Source organism: Pelodiscus sinensis, chromosome 5 (assembly GCF_052426305.1).
Source record: "Pelodiscus sinensis isolate ZL-2025 chromosome 5, ASM5242630v1, whole genome shotgun sequence".
Taxonomy (NCBI): Eukaryota; Metazoa; Chordata; order Testudines; family Trionychidae; genus Pelodiscus; species Pelodiscus sinensis.
Window position 1 is genome coordinate 134,024,158 of NC_143056.1, and position 16,390 is coordinate 134,040,547.

Here is a 16,390-nt window from a genome sequence, read left to right on the forward strand (position 1 = left end):
GGCGCCAGCTTGTGCCCGGCAGAACTGGGCCTGGTTTATTCAAAAGTTGCTTTTACTCTCTGGGCCCGGGGGGCTGTTTTGGGGCTTGTTTCACTGGGGGTCTCGGCTTTGGGCTGTTTGTGCAGGGGAGGAACCGGTGCCAATGCAGACGCCCGTCGCTAGAACACGAGACGCCCCCGACCCCCACTCCCACACCATGGAGAGAACACCCCGGAATTCGGAAAGGTCCCGTCCCGCCCATTCGACACCCGCTCCCGCCATTCCCTGTCCTGCGCCGGGACAGGCTGCCATGCGGGACGGCGCCCAGCCCAGCCCACAGAGCCCCCAGGGAGCGGCTGGGCTGAGGGTGCCTGTTCTAAAATGAAAGGAACTAGAAATCAAGCCGGTCCCACGTTTATTAGCGCGATGGCGCTGAGGTGGAACTGCACGGTGCAGCAAAACCAGAGCTACTGCAAAGAGTGACGGAATGGGAATACGCACGGCCCTGCGCCCTCGGAGATGGGGGGTTGCTGGGAAAGGAGGGGGCTGTATTTCCTTGAGAGCCTTGGGAACTCCAGCTCAGGCAAGGGGCTGGGGACTAATGAAATGGAGGGGATCATTTGGGGGCCAGGACTCCTGGGGTCTCTGCCCGTAGCCCCTCACCGGCACGTACTCCTGGCAGCTGTCCCCGCCCAGGTTGGGCCCACACTCCAGCGAGTAGGAAAACACCACATGGCCCTGTTTCAGGTTGCAGGTGAGCTTGTCGTTCTCGCTGGCCTTGAGGTGGGCGACACATGATCCAATATTGTCGTCTACCAGGACGTCACTGTCCAACACCTGCACCTCCAGTTCGGGCTTCTCTGGCAGCGTCACCACCCCGAAGTCCAGGACTTGGTTCCACTCGGGGTTGTTGTCGTCCTGAATGTGGCGCGTCCGCAGCTCCCGGCCTCGGAAGAAGACCTTGACGTAGGCGTCGGTGTCAGTTACGGAGTCCCCCAGCAGGTCTCTGCCCCGCAGCACGTGGACAGTGAGCCGGGCCAGGCCCCGCCGGAGGGAGCAGCACATGGAGTTGGTGAGGGGGTTCCCGGAGCAGTGGCAAGTGCAAGGATCCAAGGAGTCAAAGACACCACCTTCTGGGCAGCTCCAAGGGCATGTACTCTGCCCCCGCTCAGCCACGTACTCCTTCACTGCCCGCCTCAGCGCCTCCCGCCGGGGGTCTCCCGGCCTCACCAGGGTGTGGATGGGCCCCAGGGAGAAGGAGAGCAGGCCGGGGCTGGCGTTGAGGCTCTCCAGCCAGGCTTCGAATGTCGTGGTGTTCTGGTGGGTGGAGAAGAGTTCCTGGGTGTGGCTGCTCCCCCCAGTCACCTCGACGCGCTCCTCCATGTAGGACATCGGGGAGCTCTGCCTGCTCTGGCTGCTCGGCTCGTTGTCGTGGGAGCCAGCTTTGAAGAACTTGGAACCCAGGTTCTCCCTGTTTTCTGTGTCTGTCAGCTCGTCCAGCACCGCCCGGCAGGTCGGGATGGCCGTCAGCTGCTGCACCCGCCCGCCCAGCACTGCCTGGCTCAGATAGTGGGTGCCGTAGGTGGCCAGGAAGGACCGGTATGTGTCAGATCTGTAGCTAGGCGGAAGGAGACGCAGGGCCTGGGAGAATTGTGGTGCCAGCCGGGGCTCATGTGTGAGTCTCAATCTGCCAAGAAGGGAAAGAAAGAGGAGTGATGAGCCAGCTACAGGCCCCTGCTCCTTTTCCCAGCAAAACTACCCCCCGCTTCTGCCTCAGTGCCAACTCTGTGGCTTTCCAGCAGAGGGCGCTGTGCTGCAGAGAGCAGGGCAGAGGGTTCACTGAGGGACACAGTGCTGCAGGCACTGGGGAAAGGCCCCTGCAAAGAGCAGGGCAGAATCCAGCAGGGGGCGCTGTGCTGCCGGGAGCAGGGCAGGGCCCAGCAGGGGGCGCTGTGGTGCAGGGAGTGGGGCGGGGCGGGGCCCAGCAGGGGGCGCTGTGCTGCAGGGAGCAGGGTGGGGGCCCAGCAGGGGGCGCTGTGCTGCAGGGAGCGGAGCGGGGCGGGGCCCAGCAGGGGGTGCTGTGCTGCAGGGAGCGGGGTGGGGGCCCAGCAGGGGGCGCTGTGCTGCCGGGAGCAGGGCAGGGCCCAGCAGGGGGCGCTGTGGTGCAGGGAGCAGGGCGGGGGCCCAGCAGGGGGCACTGTGCTGCAGGGGGCGGGGCGGGAGCCCAGCAGGGGGCGCTGTGCTCCAGGGGGCGGGGCGGGAGCCCAGCAGGGGGCGCTGTGCTGCAGGGGGCGGGGCAGGGGCCCAGCAGGGGGCGGTGTGCTGCAGGGAGCAGGGCAGGGCCCAGCAGGGGGCGCTGCGCTGCAGGGGGCGGGGCAGGGCCCTACCGGGGGATTCTCACCTGTAAAACACACAGGACACCTCACTGAGCACAAACATGTACTTGTCCTGCTGCTCCTTCTCGTAGGCGAAGCTGGCGAGCGGGGATCGCGCCCCCCCCAGGGCCAGGTCTTTTGTCTCCTCCATCAGATCCAGCTCCTTCTTCCAGTCGTTGGTCACAGCCGATGCCACGGCCTGGGCCACGGCCACAGCCGACTGCTCCACCGAGCTTCTCAGCTCCTGTTTGCAGGCAACGTTTTCCTTCCAGTCCACCACGGCCAGTGGCACCTTCCTGTCCTGCCGCGGGCTCTGGCACAGGGTGCAGGTGCCATCAGGGCCGTGCCACAGGCTGGTGTCCAGCAGGGAGGCCTCCGTCCAGCCCAGCGTGGTGATGTCGATGCCCTTCCCCACCAGGCTGTGCCAAGGCATCGAGGGCGTCGTCTCTCTGCACTTCTCAGCCGTGGCGGTGTAGCAGTGCGGGGAGACTCCAGGGAGAAAGAGGAGGAGCGGGATGAAGATGCTGCATCTCGGCATGGCTGGTGCAGTAACGCCCTCACCAGGGAGCGGCTTTCTGTGTCTGAGCTGCCCTAGTGGGAGAGAAACAGAGAGAGCCTTCATCAATGGGAATCCAGTGGCAGGCAGTTCCGCAGGCACCACACACGCTACCAGCATCCCAGAAATATCCAGGCTGCTACAACTCTCCCTGCATGTGAGTGGAAAGATTCCAACAACCTATGTTAGGGTATGTCTACACTACCCCGCTAGTTCGCACTAGGAGGGTAATGTAGGCATACCGCACTTGCAAATGAAGCCCGCGATTTGAATTTCCACGAGGTGTACCGGTAGTTCGGAATAGGAATCCTAGTTCGAACAACCTAGTTCAAGTCCCGTGTAGCCGCGCTGCACGGGGTTCGAATCAGCGGGGTTTTAAAAATGGCGGCTCCCCTCTTATGCAAATGAAGCCTGGGAAATTCAAATCCTGGGCTTCATTTGCAAGTGCGGTATGCCTACATTACCCTCCTCGTTCGAACTAGCGGGGTAGTGTAGACATACCCTTAGAGCCGGCCCAGCCCTCTGAATCTAACAGAGAATTGCAGCTTGGTGAGAGCAGTGCAGGGGCTATGACACACACAAGCTGGCAGTTCTGGTTCTGTGCACTAGGGGGCGGTTGGTTTTGCTGTGGGTGGGAGGGGACGTAAAACACACACTGGTGAGTCGTTCTCATTCCATCCAATGGCCAAGCTGCAGTGCACAGTCCTACCCCCCTCCCCCAGGTGAATCTCCCCTCCTTGTGTCGGATCTCAATCCCCCCGTGAGCTGCAGGACAAGGGCAGGGCTCTTGGGGGGGGGGGGTTGGGAGCTGCCAGGGGGTTGCTAGATTATTACCTGGGGGCCGTGAGCTGCCAGGCTGCAGCCCAGACCCCGCTTTGCCGTCACCCTGATACTGCTGGTAAATCCACTACAAAGTGTCTGTGATGTCCGGGGGGGGGGGGGTCTCATTCAGGGGCCGCACGTACAGACGTCTGGGAGCCAGTGCAGTGGGGTGACCTGTCCCAGACACGCGCAGCCCCGTGTCCTGCCGCAGGGAGAGCGAGAGAGCAGAGCGCCCACGGGAGTGTCCTCAGTCCCCTGCCTGCCTCCCTCCTAAAGGCTCCTTCGCGGGGCCCTGAGATGCGGCCACCTCTGGGGCGGGGCAGCTGGGGAACAGCAGTGGTGCCTCTTAGGTTGAGTGGGGGCAGGGCAGTTGCCCCCTCTGCAGTTTGAACCCCCAAATTTCACACTCGACCATGCGGTTCAGCTTTTTCCTTAACGACCCTGGGAAAGGCGCAAACGCAGAGGTGGAACATTTGCCCTCAATACAAAATTCCCCGTCTTGCTGCAGGGCAGAGCTGCCTGCCCAGCGCTGCAAAGAGGCCTCCCAGCACTGGGTGCCTGGGCGCCGGGGGCAGAGGGAATCCAGGGAGCGGAAACGCAAAGACAATCCCACGTGTGACCCCACATCGGGGGGGGCGCGGCTGGTCCCACTCCAGAGAGATCTGGGAGTCGCTGCGGAGAGCTCCCTGAAAACCTCTGCAGTGTCTGTCGGAAAAGCTCAGAGAATATTGGGAATGGTTCGGGAAGGAACCGATCACAGACAGAAAGTGTCGCACTGCCGCGATGTACAGCCATGGCAGCCCACAGCGTGAACTCCACAGGCTGGCCTGGAGGTCCCACCTCAAAAAGCAACCTTGGATTTGGGAAAGGTAGGGAGAATGGCACCAGAAATGCTTGGAGGGGCCCATCCTTAAGGTGACATAGGCCATCGGGTGCCAGCAACGCCCCCTGCCCTGGGCATCGGCCAAACCAGACTCCCTCTGAATAGACAGATCAGTGCACACAAATCGGGCATTAGGAGCGGCAACATACAAAAGTCCCCTGGACACAGTGTGGGTTTGTCTACACTTGCCCCTAGTTCGGACTAGGGAGGCAAATGAAGCAAACTGAAGTTGCTAATGAAGTTTGAAATATCCCGCTCTTAATTAGCAGATTCACAGCCGGTCGCCATTTCAAAATCCGGTAGCTCAAATTAACTCGTCACGTGTAGACACAGGAGTTCGATGCAAAACCCTTCCCTTGAATTCACTGTCACTCGTCGTGCAATGATCTACACACGCCCAGGCAGTCGTTTCCCAATGCCCTGCAGCAGTGTTTCCCAACCTTTTTCAGACCGAGCTTTTTTTTTTCAACTCTGTTCTCGCTGGCACACCTCCAACTGCCTCGCGGTACACCAGTGTGCCGCCGAACACAGTTTAAAAAACACTGCACTAGGGAATTTCCCACGCAGCTTCTCCTGGCACCGGGCATGGCCTGTGTCTGCCCTGAAACCCGACACGCTGGCGCGGGAAAGGCGTCTCCGCAGCTCCCAGGCTCCCGATCTCTCCCGGGAACGGAGCTCAGACCCTGTTCTCGCCTGTGTGTGCCGACCTCTCACCCAGTCCCCCCCCCCATTTCACAGGGTGGGGTGCAGTGACCGGGGGCCTGTGAGTGTGAGCCGGGGAAGAGCTGAAACACTCGCTGCTCTGGGGGAGCCTGGGGCCGAGCCTTTGGGACTGGCCATTTTTACACCATCAACCAGATTTTCCTTGTCAGATTGGACTGGCTATCGGGGAGGGAGCCCAAGGCCGGGTCCCTTTCAGGGGGCTGTGGGGTTCAGACTGGCCAGTCGGGGAGAGGAACCTGTGTCATTGCTGGCCCGGGGAATGTACGTGCTGGAAATAACCCTGAATGTTGGGGATTGTCTGGCCCGTTAATGTCACAGGTTCTGGGGGCACCGCTGAGAGGTCAAGTCAGGGCAAACTCCTTAAAAACAGGGCTACTTCCAGCGCAAGCCTGGGGGTCCTCTCTAAGGCACCGAACCAGCCCCAAAGCGCACTCGTGTTTGCCACACTGCTTCCCCAGAAACCACACGAGCCAACCCCTTCGACACTCCAGCTTCTCCTGCACCACAACCTGCCGAGTCAGCTCTGCAGTGTCTCTGTTGGGTGGGAAGTTCTCTCCTCCGCCCCCTGCCGGGCACCTCCCCTGCCCCCCCCAATCCCAGTCACCCGCTTTGGGCAGGGCCCAGGCCGTGGCTCCCTCTCCCCAGAGCTCCGGGTTTGCCCCGGATCCGTCCCCTGCGTTTCCCCGTGTCCGGCACGTACCTGTTCTGTGCCCAGGCCGGAGGGATCCAGCGCCCAGACTCCCTCCCGCCGGGTTTGCCGGGTGCCCTCTAAATACAGCCCCAGGCGCTGGGGGCTGGTGTTCCCAGGGATGCTCCGCCCCCTCCCCTCGGGCCCCCCCTTCTCTCCGCCCACCCCGTGGTGCCTGGCCCAGACACTGACCCTCCCCTCAGCCTGGCTCCTGATTCCTCCCCTCCAGTCCGGGAAAAGGCAAACCCTGACCGGCCGCCCCTCCCCCCACCCCCGGTCCCCCCAGTGCCTGGGCAGACCCCCCTCTGCATCCTGTCCGGGCTGGCAGAGCCTGAGTCCTTCCCCTCTGGTGCCAGGGCTGCGGGGCCCAGTCCCCTCCCCGCCACACCCAGGGCCGGAGGGGCCCCCCGCCCACCCCAGCCGGCCCAGAGCTCCGCAGTCCCAGGCTGGCTGGTGCCCTGGGGGAGGGGTGCGTGGGCCCCCTCCAGGCTCTGGAGGAGCAGGGGGGGATGCTCCTGACATGGCACGTGGGTGAATGGGGGACAGCTTCCCAGACTTCCTAATTTCCCCCAAGGCCCTGCCTTCCTGCTGCCTCTTCCCACCCCCCACTCTGCCCCTCCCCAAGGCCTCCCCCCATCGCCTCACTGCTCTCCGGCCTGGCTGCTGCAGTCCCTGTGCGGCGTGTGCCCAGGGCACCGGGAGCTCCGGGCAGCGCTGGCTCTGGCAGCCCCAACCCCGAGGCTGCCCTGCTGCCTGCTCCCCCTCCCGGCCAGCGTCCCCTGGGAACTAAGCGCTTGTGCGGCCCCTCAGGGGAGATGCCCGTGCCGCCCACCTCACTAACAACATCTCCAGCACAGTTTGTGTTCTATGGGTGGTGCACCTTGCAGAGGCATCGGCGCACAGAAAAAATTATTCTGCACACAGGTGAAAAACATCCGCCTATAGGTGGAAGACATTAGAGGGAACATTGCTGCTGGCCGGCTGCGCTGCTCGGTTCCTTCATTCTTTGCCAGCCTCTCTGTCCCCACAGCCCTGGGCACAGCCCTCTCCCCCTCTGACTGACCCGCCCCCCATCCTAAGCTGCCCGGCTCTTCCCCTCGGTGTCCCTGGGTGGGGCCCTGAACCCTCCTCCTCTCTGATCAATTCTTGTATCCTGCATTTAGCTGAGCTTTGGGCTCAGCGGTTTCGCCTCCCTGAGCTGGGCAGGACACGTCCCTGGTGGGTGGGGTCCCCACCCCCACTGTCCCAGGTTGGATCCCCACCTCTGCTGTCCCAGGAGGGATCCCCACCCCCACTGTCCCAGGTTGGATCCCCACCCCCGCTGTCCCAGGTTTGATCCCCACCCCCGCTGTCCCAGGACTGCGATTGGCAGGTTTGCATCCAACAGCGTAAACAAAACTAAAGAGCCAATCGGAAGCTGAAAGTAAAAATCTTCCAGGGACGCTGGCTCCAGCCCCGGCATTTCCCAGAAACCACCCAGCTGTAAAGGGCCGGGGAGGGGGGGGACAGCACACAGAGCCCAGAAAAGGTCGCTGGCCTGTTCCCCACTGACCCAGCCCCGACGCGCGGCAGGGCGGGTGGGGGGGGAGTGCGACTGACACTGGGGAGGCAGCCGACGTGTGGGCCCTTCCCAGCTCTGTGCAACGGGCCAGCCCAGGGAGCTGTGTGTGGTGAGCCAAGCTCTGGAAGGGATGGCAAAGAGCAGGGAAAAGACAGGTCCCTTGGGTGTCACTGGGCACCCGCTTGTGGCTGATTTGGAGGCTCTTCCAGACAGCAACACGGAAAACCAACCGCCCCCTAGTGCACAGAGTCAGAGCTGCCAGCTTGCGTGTGTCATAGCCCCTGCACTGCTCACACCCAGCAGCGATTCCCTTTGGGATCCGGAGGGCGAGGGGTGGGCAGGCTGTAGCATAGGTTGCTGGCGTTCTCCCGGGAGGGGTGTAGAGGTTGCCGGTTTCGGGGATGCTGCCGGGATGGGTTGTGCCTGTGGAACGTTGCTAGTTCCAGAGGCATAAAACCAGAGACTCGAAGGCACAGTCTGTCTGTGGATGAGAGTCGGAGGCCCGGCGCTTGAGCTCAGCCCTTTGGTGGAGCAGCAGGAGCAGCCGTGGCTGGGAAGGGTCCGGTCCCATCCTCACGGCTCCCAACCCAGCCCCACTGACACGGACACTCTGGGGCGAAGGAGAACAAGAGAAAAGGGGGAAAGACACAGGAAACTGGATTCCCGCCTGTGGGAAATGAACCCCAAGTCACACTGGTTTGTCCCAGCTCTGGACTGTCTCTGAGCGCGCGGCCGTAGGGTTGCCAGGTGTCCGGTTTTCTACCGGACAGTCCGGAGTTCGGGCCCTCTGTCCGGTAAAAAAATCCCGAAGAAAACAGACGTGTGCAATGTCCGGTATTTCCTGGTTTTCCGGCTGGGCGCGGGAAGGAAGCCTGGCGGGGGTGGGGGGAGTGGCAGGGAGGGGGCGCGATCGGCGCGGGGAGCCCTGGTTGGTGTGAGGAGGAGGAGGGGCAGCGCTGGTGAAGCGCGTGGTGGAGCCGCAGCCGGACTGACTCGCGCGGGACGGGAGCGCCCTGAGATCGGCACAGTCCTGCTCGCCTCCAGCCGATTCGCTCCCCCACCCCCTCCTAGCCAGCCGGTTGGTTGATTCTCCCCGACTTCTCCCGGTCTTCCCCTGCCAGTCCCTCTGCCCTCCCCGCTGCTGCCAGATCCTGCTAGCCGGTGCCTGCTCCGGATCTTCCCCAGCCAGTCCCACTGCACCCCCACCAGCTCTGCTTCCGGTGGCCAGTTCTCCCCTCCTCCTCCTCCTGAGCTCACCCGGCCAGCTCTGACCCGCCCGCCGTGCCCCCTGCTGATATCCCACGGCCAGCCCTGTTCCACCCGCCCCCGAACAGCCCTGCTGCCCCCTTAGATCTATATCCCGGCCCTCCCCCTCCCGGCTAGCACCGCTCCCCTCCCGGCCGGTCCCCCACCCCATGAAGCATGTCCGGTATTTTATTTATGACTACCTGGTTGTGACGGACCGGGCCGTGTCTGGGCACAGCTGAGTGCGTCCGCTCAGAGCGAATTGCTCAAATCCGGGGCTCCTTACAGCCCCCGACTGGCGACCTCTCCACACAGGCCACAAACCAGACCCACAGAGCGCTTCAGCTGCCTGCCTGAAGCCTCCCGAGCAAAACCCCTCCGACACCCCAGCAATATCCGTGCCCCAGATGGCCCCGGGCCTCATACACAGGTGGGGGGTCCTAGCACCCAATCCCACCTACCCCGAACAAGTTCTGTCCGGTTCCAAGAAACCAGCCACAGATCCCTGGTCAATTTACCCTTCTGGACCTTACCCACAAATCACGCTGAGCCGATCCTTTAGAATCTATATCTAAAGGTTTATTATTACAAGAAAGAAAAGCCTGAGAGTGAGGTTATTAAAGTACAGTACGTTACATGCACCGAATCTCCCAGTCCTCGATGCAGGCTCTAGCAGAGATGTTGCAGCTGCTGGTTTAAAAGTTCTTATTGCACATCCTACGATCAGGATGGGTTCACAGGTCTTCCGGGCTCTTCAATCCCTGCAGTGCTGCCTCTGGGATGAAGTGCTGAGCTGAGAACAAAATGGCATCGACCCCATGGCCTCTTTATACTCCTTCCTGGCCTCTTCTTGTATGCAGCCAGTCACCTGGTCAGAGGCCAATCTCTATGTTCCCTGCTGGCTGCCCTCAGGTGACATCCCATTCTTTGGGTGTGTCCATAGCCTATTGAGAGTCATTGTTCCACAGGGCTTTGCTACTCAGCCTGTCCATAGCCATGCTTAACCACATTCACAGAAATATTCAGCTTCCACACAGATTACAGATTCCTACCTACACACATAGACATTAAACACTCACATAAATAGCGTACATAAGATCAACAAACAATAATCTCCCATTCAACACCCCACATGGCTCCCCCCACACCAATTTCTGGGGCCAACACCCCCACCTAGGGGTGCACCAGCGATCTGGCTGCTTCCCTCCAATTCAGCAACGTGACACCCCCAACGCAAAATTGATGCAGGAAGTGATGCCAGTAACATCACTGAGGGCATCACAGGCCTCCCCCAACAAAATGGTGGCGTGCCTCAGTTTCCCTTCTTACACAGGACCTTCTGGCTGGAACCCTTTTTGTCCTGTAAGAAGTTCCAAGACCAGTTACAAGTGTTAACCACGAAATAGCAACATCACAATGTCCCCTTACATACCGTCTGTTGTTTGGTACATCTCCAGACAGATTACATGGTATTTTCATAAGCTCATGCACACTGTATACCGTTACAATTCTCTGCAACAATAATCCATTGGTTACAAGAATTAACATCAGTAACAAGAACAATCCTATCTCAGGTGTATACTGACATTCTCCATCAGGCCCCTTCTCTGGCCCCACACCATTGCAGTTTTGGCCCTTCAGGTTCAAACTGCAAATCTTCTTGGCCAAAGCAAGTCCTGCCCCTCCCCCTTGTCCTCTGGGCTCCAGGCCTGAAACCTCTGGCCTGACCAAGACAAAGGGCTGGCTGGGTGTGACTCCCTGGCTCACAATGGCCCTGGAGTTCTCCCCCTTCCCCCACTCAGTGGGGTAACAGCAGTGAGCTGTAGACTCCCAAGTCTCTCCTCTGGCCACCTCCAACCTCTGTTTCCACATGGAACCAGCTATCAACCTCCCTGATTGAGTAGGAGTGTCCACAGTGTCCAGAGATGGGAGCGTAACCGCCATCTCCTGCATCCTAGGGAGAGTGACCACACAGCTGTTCTGCTCTGCATACTTAGCTACCCAGCCCTTCTCCTGAATCTGAGACACTAACTTCCCACTCTCCTCCTTCACCTGGGAACAATCCTGTCCCACACACACTGACTTCCCAGCAAGCTGGTCACCCACAGTCACTGGGTTAGCAGCCTGCTCCAGTTCTCTGGATGTTTCTGCCTCATCTGGAACAACCCTCAGTCCCTCCGAGACCTCTCCACCACCATCCACACTGGGTTTCCCTAAACCCAAGTCAGTGGAGTCACTGTTAACAGACAAGCTCTGTCCATCAGGCACTGCAACAAGTGCCTCACACAACAAGCTGCTGCCTTTTACAGGCAGAGCTTTCTCCTGAATGCCTTCTCCAAGCCAGGCATCGTCACCTCCCTCAGTCACAGCAAACTGCTTGCTACAAGCACTGCCAGGACTCTCCTCCCTATGAGCTTCCTTAAGCAGCAGTTCACCCTTCCCTGGCTCTGCAGCAGCCTTGCCCTGCTGACCCACAACCAACTCCTCCTGCAATTCCCTAACTCCCTGAGTTATCTCTGGCCCCTCTGGTGGATTCACAAACAATCCCCTCTCAGGCACATAGACAGACTCACAAGAGACAGGGTCAGAAGCACCTTCACTCCCTGTGCAACCCTCTAGATGGCTGTAAACATCCACACCATCATTAGGCACCAGAGTTAACACACCCTCATTCTCTCCTTGTGCCCGGGCTAAGGGGTCTCCCTGGTCCCACAGAGTCACTCCCCCCTCTGCCAGCAACACAGCAGCATCAGGCACAATATCAGGATCACCACTGTCTGGTCTCTGGGGTTCTGGTAAAACACTGACTGACTCTGAGTCACCTCATCCCTCTCCCCAGCAGACACAAAACTTGGGCCACCCCCTTCCTGGGCCTTAGCCATATCCAGACCCAACTCTGGGACAACAACACTGCTCTCAGCCTTCACAGGCTGTGGGGCACCTTCCTCAGACAAAGGAAGAAACTCTTCCCCACACACAGCCAGACAACCAGAGACAGCTTCTCTCTTGTCCCAACACCCCTGGCTAATCTCAGGCATACAGCTAGCCACTGGGACAGCTTCCTTTACTGCCCCCTTGCTACTTCCACCAGCCAAATTGCCAGCTTGCACACACTGTGCTTCTTCACACAAATCACTTTCAGCTTGTGCAGGTTCAATTCCACAAACCTCACCAGCCACCAACTCCTCAACTAAAACTTCACTCTGGCCAGCCACTCCAGGCTGCCCCAGAGAAACATTTCCCTGACTTCTGGGCTCTTCCTGCCCTGGTTCTGATTCCAGCCTCACCTCTGAGGCATCAGACGGGCCCTCACCCCCAGGCTCACTGCCCCCCTGCACAGACACACAGCCCTCTGCCACAGGCTCACATGTAGAGACACTTTCCCCTTGGTTACAGGGAGACTGACCAGTCCAGGAAACTTTTCATACCCACATGCACCCCCTTCCCAAACCTCCCTGTTAGCTACAGGTAACACAAAAGGTTTGCATTCACACATGCTTTGGGGTTGGGTTTTCACATCAGCTGGGTAAAATACGTCTGCCATATCATAAGCACACCGCATACCCACAGAGTTACACATCGAACCCTCAGGAGGATACAGTCTCTCTTGTTCTTTTAGTCTCTTAAGCTGGAGGTCAAGTCTAGCATTTTCCTCCCTGGCTAGGGCCATCTTCTTTGCATGCTCTGCCCTTCTCTCTGCATACTCTGCCATTCTCTCTGCATGTTCTGCTTTTCTCATCTCAAGTTCCCGATCCATCTCCTGCTTTCTCTTAGCAATTTCTTCATCTGCCTTCCGCCTTCTTTCAGCAGCCTCCTTGGCTTGCTTCTGCTCCTTTTCATCCACATCTCTGGTTAATAACAGTACTACCAGATCTAGTTTAGAGGCCCTTTTCCTAAAGGCAATGCCTCTCCCCAAGCACAAATCCTTCAGAGCACTTTTGCTCAGACTCTCATATAGTTCCGGGATCATCGCAGCGGCTCTTTAATCAACCAAACTCTCAACACCAAAAATCAAATTTAGACAGCGTGGGGTCCTGATCCCAAAGCTCAATTGACCAAGATCTGTGGATCCTGCCGACTACGCCACTGGGATGGACCGGGCCGTGTCTGGGCACAGCTGAGGGCGTCCGCTCAGGGCAAATTCCTCAAATCCGGGGCTCCTTACAGCCCCCGACTGGCGACCTCTCCACACAGGCCAAAAACCAGTCTCACAGAGCGCTTCAGCAACCTGCCTGAAGCCTCCCGAGCAAAACCCCTCCGACACCCCAGCAATATCCGTGCCCCAGATGGCCCTGGGCCTCATACACAGGTGGGGGGTCCTAGCACCCAATCCCACCTACCCCGAACAAGTTCTGTCCGGTTCCAAGAAACCAGCCACAGATCCCTGGTCAATTTACCCTCTGGACCTTACCCACAAATCACGCTGGGCCAATCCTTTAGAATCTATATCTAAAGGTTTATTATTACAAGAAAGAAAAGCCTGAGAGTGAGGTTATTAAAGTACAGTACGTTACATGCATCGAATCTCCCAGTCCTCGATGCAGGCTCTAGCAGAGATGTTGCAGCTGCTGGTTTAAAAGTCCTTATTGCACATCCTACGATCAGGATGGGTTCACAGGTCTTCCGGGCTCTTCAATCCCTGCAGTGCTGCCTCTGGGATGAAGTGCTGAGCTGAGAACAAAATGGCATCGACCACATGGCCTCTTTATACTCCTTCCTGGCCTCTTCTTGTATGCCGCAAGTCACCTGGTCAGAGGCCAATCTCTATGTTTCCTGCTGGCTGCCCTCAGGTGACAAATCCCATTCTTTGGGTGTGTCCATAGCCTATTGAGAGTCATTGTTCCACAGGGCTTTGCTACTCAGCCTGTCCATAGCCATGCTTAACCACATTCACAGAAATATTCAGCTTCCACACAGATTACAGATTCCTACCTACACACACAGACAGACATTATACACTCACATAAATAGCGTACATAAGATCAACAAACAATAATCTCCCATTCAATACCCCACATGGCTCCCCCCACACCAATTTCTGGGGCCAACACCCCCACCTAGGGGTGCAGCAGCGATCTGGCTGCTTCCCTCCAATTCAGCAACGTGACACTGGTAACCCCACGAGGAGAGGACCAGGGAAGTGTGTGTGTGGGGCGGGGGTCGGATAAACCCTCTGACAGGCTGCAGGAGGCAGCTCCCCAGAAGCGCAGGATCACACTGACAGTGTCCAAAGAAGGGAGCCAGGGAAGCTCCTGATCCCATCCCCGTGGTTTGTTAGTCTCCGAGGGGGGCCGGGCCGGGCCTAGTTTCCAAGTGTTTCCAGTTCCAGACTAACAGGCCGGGATTTATTCACAGTGTCCCTCTGTCTCAACCCGGCAGGCTCTGCGCGCCAGGGCAGGCCTGGCACTGCCAGACACAGCCGCCAGGCGTGGCAGCAGAAACAGGGGAGCTGGTCTCCCTTAAAGACTGGTCCCAACCCACAGCCGCATAGCCAGGGTCAGACTCTAGGTAATGCCTTGCCTGCTCCGAGTGGGGCAGGGGATGGGCTCTCCCGTCCTACGTACGGCCCTCCCCGGGGGGCACCCGTCGGCAGGCAGGACACCGGGCTACATGGACCTTTGGTCTGGCACCGTCTGGCCGCTCTGACGGTTGTAACCACTGAGCTCTGTGACAGGGAAAGGGGGGAACAAGGGGCGCCCAGAGTCCTGGCATGGGGTGAATGGGGGACACACAGAGCCCCTGATATAGGGGAAAGGAATGGGGGGTGCACAGAGCCCCTGATATAGGGGAAAGGAATGGGGGGTGCACAGAGCCCCTGATATAGGGGAAAGGAATGGGGGGTGCACAGAGCCCCTGATATAGGGGAAAGGAATGGGGGGTGCACAGAGCCCCTGATATAGGGGAAAGGAATGGGGGGGCACAGAGCCCCTGATATAGGGGAAAGGAATGGGGGGGGCACAGAGCCCTTGATATAGGGGAAAGGAATGGGGGGGGCACAGAGCCCCTGATATAGGGGAAAGGAATGGGGGGGGGGCACAGAGCCCTTGATATAGGGGAAAGGAATGGGGGACGCACAGAGCCCCTGATATAGGGGAAAGGAATGGGGGGGGCACAGAGCCCTTGATATAGGGGAAAGGAATGGGGGGTGCACAGAGCCCTTGATATAGGGGAAAGGAATGGGGGGTGCACAGAGCCCCTGATATGGGGGAAGGGAATGGGGGGTGCACAGAGCCCCTGATATGGGGGAAGGGAGTATAATTTGTTGGACAAAAGTCAACATGGTTTCTGTAAAGGGAAATCCTGTCTTACTAATCTATTGGAGTTCTTGGAAGGGGTTAACAAACACGTGGACAAGGGGGATCCAGTGGATGTAGTGTACTTAGATTTCCAGAAAGCCTTTGACAGGGTCCCTCACCAAAGGCTCTTATGTATATTAAATTGTCATGGGATACGAGGGAAGGTCCTTTCATGGACTGAGAACTGGTTAAAAGGCAGGAAACAAAGGGTAGGAATAAATGGTAAATTTTCAGAATGGAGAGGGGTAACTAGTGGTGTCCCCCAAGGGTCAGGCCTGGGAATAATCTTGTTCAACATATTCATAAATGATCTGGAGAAAGGGGTAAACAGTGAGGTGGCAAAGTTTGCAGACAATAGTCAAGGTGGTTAAGACAGAAGCAAACTCGTGGAATGAGGAGTAACGGTAGTTCGGACTAGGAAGCCTAGTTCGAACTACCTAGTTCGTGCCCCGTGTAGCCGCGCTTCGAACCAGCGGGGTTTTAAAAATGGCGGCGCCCCGCTTATGCAAATGAAGCCCGGGAAATTCAAATCCCGGGCTTCATTTGCAAGTGCGGTATGCCTACATTACCCTCCTCGTTCGAACTAGGAGGGTAGTGTAGACATACCCATAGAGACTAGGACTTTTCAGTTTGGAAAAGAGGAGACTGAGGGGGGATATGATAGAGGTCTATAAAATCATGAGTGGTGTGGAGAAAGTGAATAAGGAAAAGTTATTTACTTGTTCCCAACCAGGGCCACCAAATGAAACTAATGGGCAGCAGGTTTAAAACAAATAGAAGGAAGTTCTTCACACAGCGCACAGTCAATCTGTGGAACTCCTCGCCTCAGGAGGTTGTGAAGGCTACAACTATACCAGGGTTTAAAAGAGAACTAGATACATTCATGGAGGTTAAGTCCATCAATGGCTATTAGCCAGGATGGGTAAGGAATGGTGTCCCCAGCCTCTGTTTGTCAGAGGGTGGAGATGGCTGGCAGGAGAGAGATGGCGTGATCATTGCCTGTTCGATTCACTCCCTCAAGGCACCTGACATTGGCCACTGTCGGCAGACAGGCTACTGGGCTGGAAGGACCTTTGGTCTGACCCAGTGTGGCCGTTCTTATGTTCATATATGGGCACAGAGCCCTGACATAGGGCAGAGGAGGCCCTCACATGGGGGAGGGAGGAACGGCTGCTGTGACGGGACACAGGGTGCTCTGGGACTACGGAGATGGCAGGGGAGAGCGTTCCCGAAGGAGGCACCAGGGGGCGCCAGAGCAGCAG

General features: G+C 58.4%; 1 protein-coding gene across 1 annotated transcript; it reads right to left on the reverse strand.

The window, feature by feature from the left end:
• Positions 1-377: 377 nt before the first annotated feature.
• LOC142829293 (perforin-1-like) lies at positions 378-6,169 on the reverse strand. The gene is made up of 3 exons (XM_075928689.2): positions 6,039-6,169; positions 2,381-2,945; positions 378-1,666 (listed from the first exon to the last, which is right to left on the reverse strand). The coding sequence occupies exons 2-3, from the start codon at positions 2,890-2,892 to the stop codon at positions 559-561; spliced, it is 1,620 nt and encodes a 539-aa protein (XP_075784804.2). The 5' UTR covers positions 2,893-2,945; positions 6,039-6,169; the 3' UTR covers positions 378-558.
• Positions 6,170-16,390: the final 10,221 nt, after the last annotated feature.